Raw genomic sequence first — 15,990 nt, 5'->3', positions numbered from 1 at the left:
GGTCTCAAGAAGCCTTTCTGATGAAAACAGGCTCTGATGCACAAAGCAGGACACGAACAAAACTGAGATGCTCTGCAGAAAATGACACAAGCCAAAGTTTCCCCTGCTGCTTCTCAAAGCAATGCTAGAATAGAATCTTTCAAATAAGTGTTCTGGCATTGACAACAATATATGATGATCAGTCTCGGTGTCCACCGAAATAAATCTCTCATTGCTGCCCCATGCACATTTCGCTACTGTATCCATCCCGTCTCTACTTAAACAAAGATGAGGACAGAAACCCTATACTTACTTAGCAGTAAAGTGTATTTTGAATACAATCATTCTTCTATTAACAACTCATTAAAGGATTTTTTCCCCAATTTTTATTAACATTTTCCATGATTATAAAAATAACCCAGGGTAATAGCCTCCCCCCCCTTTCCCCTTTGAAATTCCATTCTCCGTCATATCCCCTCCCCATCTCAATCAGTCTCTCTTTTATTTTGATGCCATTATCTTTTCCTCCTCTTATGATGGTCTTGTGTAGGTAGTGTTAGGCACTGTGAGGTCATAGATATCCAGGCCATTTTATGTCTGGAGAAGCATGTTGTAAAGAGTCCTACCCTTCCTGTGGCTCTTACATTCTTTCAGCCACCTCTTCTGCATTAGACCCTGAGCCTTGGAAGGTGTGATTGAGATGTTACTCAGTACTCCAGTCACTTCTTTTCATTAAGGGATTTTTTAACATGCCTATACATACATTCAAATATATAAACTTTTTTTCTTTTCTTTCTTTCTTTCTTTTTTTTTTTTTTAAGTAGGGTCTCACTCTAGCCCAGGCTGACCTGGAATTCACTATGTAGTCTCAGGGTGGCCTCGAACTTATGGCGATCCTCCTACCTCTGCCTCCCAAGTGCTGGGATTAAAGGTGTGCACCATCACGTCTGGCTTAGATAAAACTATTTAAGTCTCGGGGTTTGTCAATGATCTTTGGATTTTTAAAAATATTTTTATTTATTTCCACACAGAAAAGAGTATGGGCACACCAAAGCCTCTTGCTACTGCAAATCAACTCCAGATGCATGTGCCACTTTGTACATCTGGCTTGATATGGGTGCTGGGGAACTGCACCGAGGCTGACAGGCTTTGCAAACAAGTGCCTTTAACCACTGAGCCATCTCCCCAGCCCCATTCTGATTTTTCAAAAAGACATTTAGGTCTGCGTTGGCGGTGTAGTGGTGAGCGTAGCTGCCTTCCAAAAAGACATTTAGGTATACAAGAATTGGTATAAACTTGAAGCAACCAGAATAAAGATTAGTGACTTATAATACTAACACACAAAACAAATTTAATTCAAGCAAGTACATTTTCAGGTTTAGAACTGAAGGGCCCAGACCTGCAGAAGGACTGATCAGTACAATTTTGTAGCCTCTTATAAACTTATTAAAACTGTGATTTTTTTTTAACATTGCAGATAAAACTGAGCCCGGATATTTAAAATGATCACTGGTGTGCTCTTCCTGTTTGGGGGAGGGGGGAAATGCAGCTTCTTTTGCCATAGACTTATTGCAGTTCTAGAAGTCACTGCAGAAGACGCTGAAATGCTCAATCATCATGCTAAATCAAGGAGGTCAACGTGTCATTTCTGGGTTACCCCTAATGTCTGTTTCATATGTTCATACACCACGTAACTGATGCCGACGGCAGGAAGCACCTTCATAAAGTTCGGAGTGATGCCTCTGTAAAGTCCTGATATCCCTTCTTTGGAAACTATGCGTTGAAAAAGGCCAACCATGTTCAGCTGTGGGGCTCCTTCTACCATGGCTAGAAAATTAAAAAACATTAAATTAAAATTAACGAAACCAGGTCAAGTAGTCAAGCATATGTCATTACTATTATGATAAACTACTGGGATTCAGGATGGTGTCTAGAATACAATGAAAACATAACATAAGGGCTGGAGAGATGGCTTAGCAGTTAAGAAGCTTGCCTGCAAAGCCAAAGGATCCCACATTCAATTCCCCAGGACCCACATAAGCCAGATGCACAAGGGGGCACATGTGTCTGGAATTTGTTTGCAGTGACTGGAGGCCCTGGTGTACCCATTCTCTGTCTCTGTCTCTCTTTCTCTTTCCCTCTCTGCCTCTTTCTCCCCTTCTCTATAAAATAAATAAATAAAAATTTTAAATGGGCTGGAGGGATGGCTAAATGGTTAAGGCATTTGCCTGGAAATCCAAAGGACCCAGGTTTGATTCCCCAAGACCCATGTTAGCCAGATGCACAAAGGGGTGCATGTATCTGGAGTTTGTTAGCAGTGGCTGGAGGTCCTGGCACACCTATTCTCTCACTCTCTTTCTCCCTCTTTCTCTGTTAAATAAATAAATATAGTTTTAAAAGAACAAAAAAATTAAAAGGATGAGTTCCAAGAGGCCCAAGAAAATATCTTCTCTGTGAAGCACTTACTAGTGAGTCCCTTGACCTGAATAATGACCGATCATTACTGAGGAATTGCTATGTGCTAGACTCTGAGTTAATTATTTTCCATGCTAGCCCTACAGGGGAAGTAGATCCATTTTATCCTGCATGAATGTCTGTGTGTTTGTGTGTGTGTGTGTGTGTGTGTGTGTCATACTCTGACATGGGTCCTCAACTTTTACCATGTTTTAAGCAGGTTCTCATACTGTTCAACACTGGTAAGGCCAGGCTGGTTGACCAGCAGGCCAGTGGGCCAAGTGGGCTTCTGGGGATTCTTTGTATCCCACTGTCTGCGCCTCCTATCTCACTGCAGGAGCCACTGCCTTTGGATTCCCCTGTCTGCAATTCTCATCTCACTGCAGGAGGGCAGGAACCACTGCCTTTGCTTTTATTTGGGTTGTGGGGACCTGAACTCCAGTCATCATGTGTGCACAGGGAGCTTGTTTATTCACGGAGTCACCTCCTGAACCCAATTTATCCATTTCATAAATGAAGAACAGAAGCTTGGAAAGATGGAGAAACTTGTCCTATAACCTTTAGCTAGCAAGCAGTAAAGCTAAGAAGCACTCATCTGCTGACATGCAAGCCTCACACCTTCTACCTCCTCTCTCGGCCACCACATCCTCCCTCCTTCCCCAGCACTGACGAGAGAGAGCAATGACAGTTTAGAGAATAAGGCAGGAGAGATGCGGAGAAGCTTAGAACGAGCATAGGGGACCAGGGCCTTGAAAATTATCTCAGTAGCTTCTAACATAAAATCAACTGGGAAAACCATTTTTAAAATTATGTCTTGCCGGGTGTGGCGGCATATGCCTTTAATCCTGGCACTTGGGAAGATCGCTGTATTTTGAGGCCAGCCTGAGACTACACAGTGAATTCTAGGTCAGCCTAGGCTAGAGCAAGAACCTGCCTCAAAAAAAAGGAGGGGGTAGCTACAGAGATTAAGGCAGTGGTTAAGGCACTTGCCTATGAAGCCTATGGACCTAGGTTCAATTTCCCAGTACCCTGTAAGACAGATGCACATGATGGCACATGCATCTGGAGATCGTTTGTAGTGGCTAGAGGCCCTGGTGTGCCTCGAACTCATGGCAATCCTCCTACCTCTGCCTCCTGAGTGCTGGGAATTAAAGGCGTGCACCAGCACATCCAGCTTTTCTTTCTCTCTCAGATATCTATCTATCTATCTATCTGTCTGTTTGTCTGTCTGTCTATCTATCTATCTACATACATACATACACATACACACAATTGGGGGACTGGAGAGATGGCTTAGCATTTAGGGCGTTTGCCTGCAAAGCCAAAGGATCCCGGTTCGACTCTCCAGGACCCACATAAGCCAGATGCACAAGCGGGCGCATGTGTCTGGAGTTCGTTTCAGTGGCTGGAGGCCCTGGCGTGCCCATTCTCTCTCTCTCTCTCTCTCTCTCAAGTAAATAAATAAAATATATTGTTTAAAAGTTATTTTAAGAAATATACAATGGGGAAAGAAACCCCTGCTTTGTTATCACAAAGACAAGGGCAGAAGCGCACACGGGGAGGGAGGACTGAGGGCTGAGAGGCGTGGTCCTCATACACCGGGTACTGGACATCAGCTCAGTGAAGGGGGTCGAGGGGGGGCTATCAATGAAATATGGTCAGATTACTAAAAGGCTTTGGCATTCCCACGGAGGACTACAGAATTTACTCCAGAGACACTGAAAGCTACAAAGGCGTCTGAACAGATATAAAATGATTGGGTCTTGGCTTGACAAATGACAGACCTGGCAACTGTGCCAACGTCTGGGCCGGAGCTGGCAGACGGGGGGTGTGGGGGCTCATTAAGAAACAGCGTCAGTCGGACTGGGTGGGCTGTGGAGTCTAGCTCCCCTGTCCACTAAATGCACAACCTTATGGACATTCTCGAGCCTGCTGTCGCCTCAGTAACTCATCTGCAAAAAGCAATTTATTTACATATTAGCATCATGCTCGCAGAATGGCTGTGGGAGCGAAGTGAGAGGACACACATCAGTGTTTATTTTACCACCAACTTAGCATGCCTCTCCACAGCCCTGTGGCTGCCTCTCGGCTCCTTGGATGTGCCACTCTACAGGCCTGCGCCCAGCTGGCTCCCTCCTGCTCCCCAGGCCCCCGCGGAGTTGGCTTAGAGCCGCTGTCCACGCTCCCGGATGGAGGGAGGGAGAGGTTCGATGAATGACGCTGTTTACTTGCTGGATGTAAGTCTTCCTTATCGGACTTGCTGAATATTCTAGCATCCAGCAGTCTGGTGCCCAGTGATGGCTCAAGAAGTATCTGTCAGTCAGCGACTACCTGTCTGCTCGGGTGAAGAAGGGATGTCTGCACTGGAGGAGAGGCTGAGGTGGAGCAACAGTTGTCCATGTGTATGATTAAAAGAAATGACAGCAGGGCTGGAGAGATGGCTTAGCGGTTAAGGCACTTATCTGCGAAGCCTAAAGACCCAGGTTCAACTCCCCAGAACCCACGTAAGCCAGATGCACATGGTAGCACATGCATCTGGAGTTTGTTTGCAGTGGCTAGAGGCCCTGGTGTGACCACTCTCCTCTCCTCTCCCCAATAAATAAATAAATTGTTTTAATTTTTGTTTTATTTATGAGAAAGAGAGAGAGAGAATGCGCACCAGGGCATTCAGCCACACTGCTAACGAACTCCAGAAGCATGTGCCACCTTGTGCATCTGGCTTATGTGGGTCCTGGAGAATCGAACCTGGGCCCTTTGGCTTTGCACGCAAGCACTTTATCTGCTAAGTCATCCCTCCAGCCCAAACAAAATATTTCTTTTAAAAAAGGATAGCAGATGACCAGGGCAGAAAGAAGAAAGAAAGATTGCATGCTTTAGTAGAGCAGGTAGCACGATGAAAGCCAGACAGCAGCAAGAACAGAATAGTTAAGGAGCTGGAGGAAGCACCAGACAGTACTGTGCAATCAAAGCCAGGGAAGGAGAGAGACCCAGAGAGGGGGATCAGCTCTGAGCTGTGGGGGTGCTAGCAGCAGTCATAAATAATCTAGTCACCACACACCTTCAAGATCTTAACAAATGCAACGGTCTTCACATATATTGCTGAAAATTCTTGTATTCCTATTCACAGAAGAAAACTGAAAACCTAAGAGATGTGGGGCAAATATCTGAACCCAGATCTGCGTAGATACCAAACCTGATATACTTACCACAGGTCCCGTGGGGCTGGAAAGGGGAGCGCCAAGGCTAAGAGCACTTCCTGTGCAAGCACTGAGGGCTGAGGAACTCAAGTTCTGTCACCAGGACTCACATAAGCAGTGGGCATGGCCCCGGGAATCTGTAAGCCCAGTCTGACAGGGGGAGCAGAGACCCAAGAATCACTACAGCTGGAGGGAGGAGGGATAGCAAACTCCATGGTCAATAAGCGACTCTGGTTCAGGAATGAGTGGAAGAGCTGGATGTAGTGGCCCACGCCTTTGTCCCCAACACTTGGGAGGCTGAAGTAGGAGGATCTCTGTGAGTTCGAGGCCAGCCTGAGACTACACAGTGAATTCCAGGTCAGCCTGAGCTACAGTGAAACCCTGCTCACAACAACAAAAGTAAAGAGAGTGATGGAGCAGGACGTTTAGGATTCTGTTCCAGGCACCATATGCAAGTACACCCCCACTGCAGACGAGCACATGGGGTCCCACATGGGCACATATGTGTGTACACACACACCCCAAACACATTCCACACATTCTAGAACTGTCTTCCTCTGTATATAAATCACACACAGACACGTAGGTGTCTGTGGGATTCAACTAACCCTAACCGCAGCCCACGAAAAGGAATTTCTGAAAAGGAATGCCAGGAGAGCAATCAGGAATAGAAAGAAATCTGCCGTCAAACCCTCCACAACCATTCCGGCAGAAATCGCAGTTCCAACAGCCCATGACCAGGGCAGTGTCTTCCCGAGTGCCAGCCTTGAACCCGAACCTCACCCTGAGCCTGCATGCGCGTCCTCACCAACGCCAGCGGGTAGCTGGCCAGCTGCCCACAGGTGCTGGATAAGGCACCACAGCCCAGCAGCACCATGACGCCGGGGTTGGCAGAGTCTTTTGCAAAATTATCCAGCCAGTAGGTCTTCAGGAGCTGAAGGACAGACAAAAGAAGGACAATGCATAAGTAAAACACGGGGCCCCTGTTTTCCCTGGAAGTAAGCATCCGTCTGCTGCGAGGTGAGGTTTCTCATTCTCCTCTAAGCAAACATTAAAGTCACTATTATATTAAAATGCTGTGGTACCTAGAGAACATCTCTTTTTAAATTTTTTAATTTATTTGAAACAAGGCAGACAGAAAGAAGCAGAGAGAGAGAGAGAATGGGCACACCAGGGCCTTTAGCTGCTACAAATAAACTCCAGAAGCATCGCCACCTTGTACATCTGACTTACGTGGGTCCTGGAGAATCGAACCCCGGTCCTTTGGCTTTGCAGGCAAGTGCCTTAACCGCTAAGCCATCCCTCCAGCCCCTAAAGAATATTTCTTATAGTGAATTTAAATTTTAAAAACAAATTTTTTGTTTTTGGCTTTTCGAGGTAGGGGTCTCACTCTAGCTCAGGTTGACCTGGAATTCACTATGTAGTCTCAGGGTGGCCTTGAATTCATAGTGATCCTCCTAATTAAAAAAAAAAAAAAAATCTGGGCTGGAGAGATGGCTTAGCAGTTAAACGCTTGCCTGTGAAGCTTAAGGAGCCCGGTTCGAGGCTCCATTCCCCAGGACCCACGTTGGCCAGATGCACAAGGGGACGCACGCGTCTGGAGTTCGTTTGTAGCGGCTGGAGGCCCTGGCGTGCCTATCCTCCTTCCCTCCCTCCCTCCCTCCCTCTCTGTCTGTCTCTCTCTCTCTCTCTCTCTCTCTCTCTGCCTTTCTCTCTCCATCTGTCACTCTCAAATAAAATAAACAAAAATTTTTAAAAAATAAAATAATAAAAAAAATCTTAAAATAAATGTAAAAATAAATTTGAGGGCTGGAGAGATGGCTTAGCAGTTAAGGCGCATGCCTGCGAAGCCTAAGGACCTAGGTTCGATTCTCCAGGTCCCACATAAAGCAGATGCACATGGTGGCGCATGCATCTGGAGTTCCTCTGCAATGGCTAGAAGCCCTGGTGCACCCATTCTCCCTCTCTCCCTCTCTCTCTGACTGTAATAAATAAAATAAAATATCTTTAAAAAAAAATTGAAAGGTACAATGCTAATTGTATCATGTTTTACATCCCTTACACATACATTATGTCATTTAGCCCTTATGTCAAGTCTGACAGGAAGGATTCTGACTGTACAGGGGGGGAGGATTCGTCTCACTGAGCTTCTCCACAAGCCCAGAGTCAGCTGGGTTGAGTGCCAGCCACAGCCACCTGGCACTCCCCGTCCTGGCATCTCATTAGAAGGTGAGGCCTGGCTGAGCTGTGCTGTTTGTGCCCAGCAACTCTTTGAGCATAACTTAGGTATAAAAATATATGCTACTGTGTAAAAATAATAACCTAGTTTAGTTTTTTTTAACTTTTTAGTTCTATAAAAGTATATTTCTCACAACTGGCCGGTTAGCTCGGTCGGTTAGAGCATGGTGCTAATAAAAGTATATTTCTCAATGGCTGGAATATATTCAAAGTGCCAAAATGCTTTCTAAAATTCCAAACCAAAAACACTATATTGGCAAAACTGTCCTTCAAATATAAAAGAAAATTGAGAGCTTCCCAGGTAAGCAAAGCTGAAAGCACTAGATAGTCCTCCAAGAAATGCTAAGAGATAAGCCGGGTATGGTGGCGCACGCCTTTAATCCCAGCACTCGGGAGGCAGAGGTAGGAGAATTGCCGTGAGTTCAAGGCCACCCTGAGACCCAATAGTGAATTCCAGGTCACCTTGGGCTAGAGCGAGAGCCTACCTTGAAAAAACAAAACAAAACAAAAATGCTAAAGGTATTCTTCAAATGAAAACAAAGATCAATAAGCAGCATTGGAAAGCCACACCTGAAATGGCTGAAAGATAAAGTCTAGGCTCTTTTACCATAACTAAAAATTAATAATGTGATATCCCAAAAGTCTTTAAATTGTATGCCTTAAGTGGGTGAAATGCATCATCTATGAATTGTATCTCAATAAATCTATTTCAAAAAGAAGGCAGTAAGAAAGTTCTCTAGAAAAGCTCTCCCTGCACATCCCACCCTCCCTTGAGCTGCTGCTGTTTGGGCCCCACCTGCCATGGGCCCTGGTTTACATCCGTCAGGGCACAAGGAACCACACGCTTCCCTTACACACTTGTCTATCTTCCCCAGACAACCTGGCTGCTAAAGGCCAGCCGTGAGATCCAACATCAAATGGTTTGTGTGTAGTGTGCTTCACAAATGTTTGTCAGGTTCAAAACTTAAATATGTTGGGCTGGAGAGATGGCTTAGCGGTTAAACGCTTGCCTGTGAAGCCTAAGGACCCTAGTTCGAGGCTCAATTCCCCAGGACCCACATTAGTCACATGCACAAGGGGATGCACGCATCTGGAATTTATTTGCAGTGGCTGGAAGCCCTGGCGCATCCATTCTCTCTCTCTCTCTCTCTGTCTCTCTCTCACACACACACACACACACACACACACACACACACACTCTTTCTCTCTCTGTCACTCTCAAATAAGAATAAACAACAAAAAAAATTTCAAATATGTTTCATAATGATCCAAAAAAGGGGACATTTTTGCTTATTTTTCTCTCCCTTCCCCAAGTTTCTTATGCTGTTTTCTCAGCTGTACAACTACCCTGAATTTGAGTCCCCTAGCTTCACTAACAAAGGTAATTCGCAAGGAAACCTATAACAGAAATGGCTTCCTGCATATGGGGTCCCTTACTCAAACTACTTTAGAGATCAAAGATAAACACTCTGTTCACAAACCGTCCTCTACTTACCCGCTACTTGACAGAAGGTCAGTTTCTGTTCATACCACAGCAGTCTGGGTAATATCAAAAACACACACTACAAGCTCACCTCATACACAGCAAGATCTATGCCTGCGTAAGGTATGATGCCCAATAAGTTAGGCACGTAGCCTTTGTAAAAAGCTCCAAAGCCTTCATGCTTTAAAATCTTCTTAGCACAGCCATATATTCCTGAGTATTGACCAGTTTTGGCTACAGCCAGTCTGGTTTTCAAAACCTGGGAATGACAGAATGCAACAAAACATGGCTCATATTTAACATTATAGAATTCAAAAGAATTAATTTCATGAAGCAAAAAATAAAAAAATAAAAAACACCTAGCAACTACTGCACTCAAGTGAATGTCCCAATACGTCGTCAGGTTCTCTCTCGTGTGTTACTTCCACTGAGGGGGTAAGACCCAAGTCAGGAAGGCGCAGCTATTGCAAAGGGGACCTGAAGGATGACAGTGACAACGGAAATTGGAACAAGATAGTACACTGATGTCGCAATAAAACTGACTTATGTGGAAGGTGAGAGAAATGTTGGCAGAAAAGATAATTCCAGTGTCACCAGCTTGGAGCATAGGAAGGAGGCAGCAGAGAGGTGATGTCATTAATCAAAGGGAAGAATAGAAAAAAAAGAATGGGTGCTGAGTTTGGATCCTCATTTGAGGGGTGTGTGGAGTAATAAAAGTAATAGGCACACTTACCACAAAGCAATGCAGGCTAAAGGTATATTTTGCTTATTTATTTTATTAGTTTATTTATTTATTTATTTATTTTTTATTTTTTATTTTTTTTTTGGTTTTGTGAGGTAGGGTCTCACTCTGGTCCAGGCTGACCTGGAATTAACTCTGTAGTCTCAGGGTGGCCTTGAACTCACGGCGATCCTCCTACCTCTGCCTCCCGAGTGCTGGGATTAAAGGCGAGTGCTGGGATTAAAGGCGTGCACCACCACGCCCGGCTAGTTTATTTTTATTTTTTGGCTTTTCAAGGTAGTGTCTCAATCTAGCCCAAGCTGACCTGGAATTCACTATGGAGTCTCAGGGTGGCCTTGAACTCACAGTGATCTTCTAACCTCTGCCTCCCAAGTGCTGGGATTAAAGGTGTGTGCCACCACGCCCAGTTTACTTTGCTTATTTTTATCTTATCTTGGAAACTCCCTATATCCATAAGGCTATCACAACTGTAAGATTTTTTTTTTTTTTTATTGCTTCGGCTCTAAAGCAGAAGTAGGCAAGCAGTTTCTACAAAGGCCAGGCAGGAAATATTTCAGTCTTCTAGAACTAAAATATTGGGTCTCTGTTGCATATTCTTTGCTTCTCTTTTGTTTTGTCTTCTACCTCTTTTCTTACCTTTTTTTTAAAATATAAAAGCCATTCTTGTCTAGGGGCTGTACAAAACGGACACAGGTACCAACCCGTGCTCTTACAGAGGAATGTCAGGTTGGCGTTTCCATGCCACAATGAAACCCTGGGCTTCCACCGTGGCATTCATGGTCCAGAAACTCTCTTGAGAAATGGGAGCTGTAATTCTCATCAGCACTATGACAGCCAGTCTGTCAGATGACCGCCAATGGCCCGTCTTCAGATAGGTTCATCTCTGTGTGGTCCCTCCCACACAGTTCCAGGTTTAGTGTGTGTGGCCAACAGACACATGGAAGGTGACAAAAGAGCAGTTCTCATCTCTTCCCATCTCTTCCTCTCCCTCACATCCCCCGGCCAACACTAGAGAATAGACGGCATGGATCCCTGAGCCACGAACATCCAGCTATGCTAATCCACAAAACCCAAGTCATGAATGATCGTCTGCAGCTGTTGATCCGAGAGTAACTCCTCACACAATCAGGCAGTCACACTGCGCACAGCACTCACCTCCATGGGGTAAATAAAGGTCTGTGCAGTTGCTCCAGCCATAGAACCAGAAAGAAATCTCTCAAAGGTTCCTATTTTTTGTCCTTCCTCAGTAAGCAACTTCTTGTACTGTATGAATAAGTTTTGAAATGCACATTAATAACTGCTATACACTGAGCTGTACCCCATTCCCAAATTCATCTGTTGAGCCCTTGCCACCTTACCACGGTATTGGGAGATGGAGCCTTTGGGCAATTATGGTTAGATGTGGTTGTGAAAGAGGAGCCCTCGTAACCAAAATGACATCTCTATAAGAGGAGACATAAAAGGGGCTACCCTCCACTGAACCATGCACCAAGGCCATCTGACTGCATAGGGGAAAGCCAAGAAGAGAGCCTCAAGAGAAACCAGATTGGCTGGCCTCTTGATCTTGAACTTCTCAGTATTCAGAATTGTGAAAAACACCTTTCTATTCTTTAAGCCACACAGCCAGTGGCATTTTGTCATGGCAGCCAGAGGAATGCTTTGGGACACTCTTCAGGACATGAAATGGCTGATGCATTCATAACTTCATAGCAGGTGCCACTACCCCATATGACCTACAATATTTTTTAAAACTTTTTTGTTTATTTTTATTTATTTGAGAGCGACAGAGAGAAAAAGAGGCAGACAGAGAGAGAGAGAGAGAGAATGGGCGTGCCAGGGCTTCCAGCCTCTGCAAACGAACTCCAGATGCGTGCGGCCCCTTGTGCATCTGGCTAACGTGGGTCCGGGGGAACTGAGCCTCGAACCGGGGTCCTTAGGCTTCACAGGCCAGCGCTTAACTGCTAAGCCATCTCTCCAGCCCATGACCTACAATATTAAGCCCATCAACATTTTTACATAGAAGTTGGAGGAAGACTAGAGACATCAAAATGGGAGAAGGGCTACTTGGAAAGAGGAGAGGCCCACTGGAATGGGGTAGGGGAGGAGGTAAAAAGAGGGTAATGGGGGGGGATTGTGATCACATTGCAGTGTGCTTATGTATTAAAATTCTCAATAAAATTTTAAAAGGGGATGGAGAGATGGCTTAGTGGTTTAGGCACCTGCCTGCGTGGAGCCTAAGAACCCAGGTTCAATTCCCCAGTACCTACGTAAGCCAGATGTACAAGGTGGCACATGCATCTGGACTTTGTTTGCAGTGGCTGGAGACACTGGCATCCTCATTCTCTACCTGCCTTTCTTTTTTTCTCTTTCTCTCTCTCTCTCCCTCTGTCAAATAAATAATTTTTTAAGTTCCAAAATGATAAAAATTTAAAAATGAGGTTCACACCTATTTTTAAAAATATAGAGAGAGGGCTGGGAAGATGGCTTAGCCATTAAGGTTCAATTTCCCTGGAACCATGTAAGCCAGATACACAAGGTGGTGCATGCATCTGGAGTTCGTTTGCAGCAACTGGAGGCCCTGGCATGCCCATTCTCTCTCTGTGTGTCTTTCACTCCCTCTGCTTCTGTCTCTCTCTCTCAAATAAAAATTTAAATATATATATAATACATCTATCAGCCTGCAGAAATCAAATTGCTAAATCCAGGGCTGGCTGGAGGGAAGCAGAGAAGGCCTGCTGGAAGCAGGCAGGGAAAGAACCTGGCAAACAGCAAACACTGTAAGGTATGCATTTGTTTGCAATAAACACAGACTTTCAAATATATCAAGCTTCCTCCAATTCAAACAACAGCACTGTTTTTGAATATATATCTCAATTCTTGACTTACCTATCCTAAACTCAAAGTATACAGTTCAGAAGAAAACTTTTTTTGTTGTTGTTTTTTTTAATATTTTTTATTTATTTATTTGAGAGCGACAGACACAGAGAGAAAGACAGATAGAGGGAGAGAGAGAATGGGCATGCCAGGGCTTCCAGCCTCTGCAAACGAACTCCAGACGCGTGTGCCCCCTTGTGCATCTGGCTAACGTGGGACCTGGGGAACTGAGCCTCGAACCGGGGTCCTTAGGCTTCACAGGCAAGCACTTAACGGCTAAGCCATCTCTCCAGCCCAAAGAAAACGTTTTTTTAAGTCATGATCTGAGTATTCAAACAGTCACATCAGGAAAACATCTTTCTCTAAAATGGTGCTCAACTAAAGTCCCATGGTTCAGCGGCCATTCGCTTTCTTTGTGTCTCTATTCCCCAAGCCAAGGAATGGACGCCATTAGACTTGGCCATTTCAAAGGTTCTTTGAGTCAGGCATGGCGGCGCAGGTCATTAATCCCAGCACTCGGGAGGCAGAGGTAGGAGGATCGCCAGGAGTTCGAGGACACCCCAAGACTACAGAGTGAATTCCAGGTCAGCCTAGGCTAGAGTGAGACCCTACCTCAAAAAAAAAAAAGAAAGAAAGAAAGAGAAAAAGAAAAAGAAAAAGAAAGAAAGAAAAAAAGAAATTCTGTTGTTCAAGGGCAAACAACCTCTAGAATAACCTAAAAATCTATTTAAGATGAAGCAAAAAGATGAAGGTAAATTTCAAGGCTATCATAGTCCATTATAAATGACAGATAAAAGTAACTTTGTAGGGCTGGAACGATGGCTTAGCAGTTAAGCACTTGCCTGTGAAGTCTAAGGACTCCAGTTAGAGGCTCGATTCCCCAGGACCCACATCAGCCAGATGCACAAGGGGGCGCACACATCTGGAGTTTGTTTGCAGTGGCTGGAGGCCCTGGCGCGCCCATTCTCATTCTCTCTCTCTATCTGCCTCTTTCTCTCTGTCGCTCTCAAATACATAAATAAAAATGAACAAAACATTAAAAAAAAATAATAACTTTGTGGATGCTCAGCCATCGTCCTGCTGATGAGTTAAGGAGAAGCCAGACTCAGAAGCCCGCTCCTGCATTTCCAGTCAGCACCGCCTTAGCAGAAGCGCTACCTCAGTCTAGTCAACAAGTCAACAGGGAATCTCAGCGGTCAATGCATTCGTTCACTGCCTCGTCCACCCGCACAACGCACACTTACTTAACTTAGCATTCAGCAATGTGAGGCTCTGCCTGGGTGCTGGAGGGCATGGAGAAGAAGCCAGACCCCGGCCTTTCCAGAGCTCCTGTTGTACTGTCAAATACCACAATGGCATTCAACTTCAGGTGTTCATTCCAGAGGTTATTAGACTGGGATGCATCCATAACATTTACGTGAACATATTGCTTTTAAAATTTTTTTTTTGTTCATTTTCATTTATTTATTTGAGAGTGACAGACATAGAGAGAAAGACAGATGGAGTGAGAGAGAGAGAATGGGCGCGCCAGGGCTTCCAGCCACCGCAAACGAACTCCAGACACGTGCGCCCCCTTGTGCATCTGGCTAACGTGGGACCTGGGGAACCGAGCCTCGAACTGGGGTCCTTAGGCTTCACAGGCAAGCGCTTAACCGCTAAGCCATCTCTCCAGCCCAACATATTGCTTTTATTAGGAATTCAAACTGAATAAGCTAAAAACCATACTTTTAAAAGCTACTAAGAAAAGAATAAAAAGTCTCTCTGTTTTTGTTTACATGTATTTTATTTATATGTATTCATGTGTCTGTGGAGGCCAGAGGACAGCCTCAGGTGTCATTTGTCGGGAAGTCTTCCAAATTTTAAAAAAAAATTTTTTTTGGTTTTATTTATTTATGACTGAGAGAAAGAAAGAATGAAGCAGAAAGAGAGGGAGAGAGAGAGAGAATGGGCATGCCAAGACCACCAGCTGTTGCAAACTAACTCCAAACGCACGCACCACCTTGCGCATTTGGAGTATGTGGGTCCTGGGGATTCGAACCTGGGTGCTTCAGCTTTGCAAGCAAGCACCTTAACCGCCAAGCCAGCCCGCCAGTCCTTCCAACTGGAGACAGGGTCTCTCATTGGTTTGGAGCTCACCAAGCAGGCTAGCCTGGCTGGCCAGCAAGCCCCAGGGATGTGTCAGTCTCCACCTCCACAGCACAGGGACTACGGCGCACCCCACCGTGCCTGGCATTTACACTTCCTCTTTGAAAATAATATTATGAAAGTTAAAATCCCAGAAGTTAATCAGGAGGAATCACTGAGTCCAATCTAGTCCCATCTCCTATAAGAAATTCCTCATGGAGTATATGCAAAAGAACCCCAAAGGCATTGTATGTTAAAATTTATTGAATCAGTTTGCTAATGTCTCTTGGTTAATAATTTCCATAGATAATAGCAATTACCTGTTCATATGACCAGAACTTAACAGCTGTCTCAGGAGCGATTTTAATAACATTTGTACCATTTCCTCTCCAAAGGGAACAGATGCCGCCTTCTCTTATCATCTGCTGAAAGCCCCCAAATAAGTTCATTGACTTTGAACCATGAACCTAAAGACAAAAGCAAAATGATATAAAATTATTGATATTATTCACAAATAAACTATATAGTCTCTTTTCTTTTTAATAATTTATTTCTTTGAGAGAGAGTCAGACACAGAAAGAGAATGGACATACCAGGGCCTCCAGCCACTGCAGACAACTCCAGACCCTACCTGGTGCCTCTAGCTTTACATGGGTCCTGGGGAATGAAACCTGGGTGCTTTGGCTTTGCAGGCAAGCACCTTAACTGTTAAGCCATCTTTCTAACCCTATAGTCTCTTTTCAATATTGACTTTGTAACTACAAGGAGATGTATTTAAAAGTAAAATATAGGGCTGAAGAGATGGCTCAGCTTTAGGCACTTGCCTACAAAGCATAACAACCCAGCTTCAATTCCCAGGCCCACATAAAGCCAGATTCACAAAGTCAAATATGCTACTG

At 44.7% G+C, this 15,990-nt stretch overlaps 1 protein-coding gene across 1 annotated transcript in view; it reads right to left on the bottom strand.

Moving 5' to 3' along the window:
* Positions 1-1,310: 1,310 nt before the first annotated feature.
* The window catches only part of LOC123456079 (calcium-binding mitochondrial carrier protein SCaMC-1), a 43,223-nt gene continuing 28,543 nt past the window's right edge, over positions 1,311-15,990 (bottom strand). Inside the window, exons 6-10 of the mRNA XM_045138752.1 lie at positions 15,412-15,558; positions 11,249-11,356; positions 9,443-9,610; positions 6,414-6,564; positions 1,311-1,806 (exon numbers count right to left, since the gene is read on the bottom strand). Of these exons, the coding sequence (XP_044994687.1) occupies positions 1,622-1,806; positions 6,414-6,564; positions 9,443-9,610; positions 11,249-11,356; positions 15,412-15,558 (759 nt within the window). The 3' untranslated portion in view covers positions 1,311-1,621. The remainder of the gene's footprint in view (positions 1,807-6,413; positions 6,565-9,442; positions 9,611-11,248; positions 11,357-15,411; positions 15,559-15,990) is intronic.

The sequence above is a fragment of the Jaculus jaculus genome, chromosome 19 (assembly GCF_020740685.1).
Source record: "Jaculus jaculus isolate mJacJac1 chromosome 19, mJacJac1.mat.Y.cur, whole genome shotgun sequence".
NCBI classification, from domain to species: Eukaryota; Metazoa; Chordata; class Mammalia; order Rodentia; family Dipodidae; genus Jaculus; species Jaculus jaculus.
Note: the sequence above shows the minus strand (reverse complement) of the source record. Positions and strands in the feature narration are given on the sequence as shown.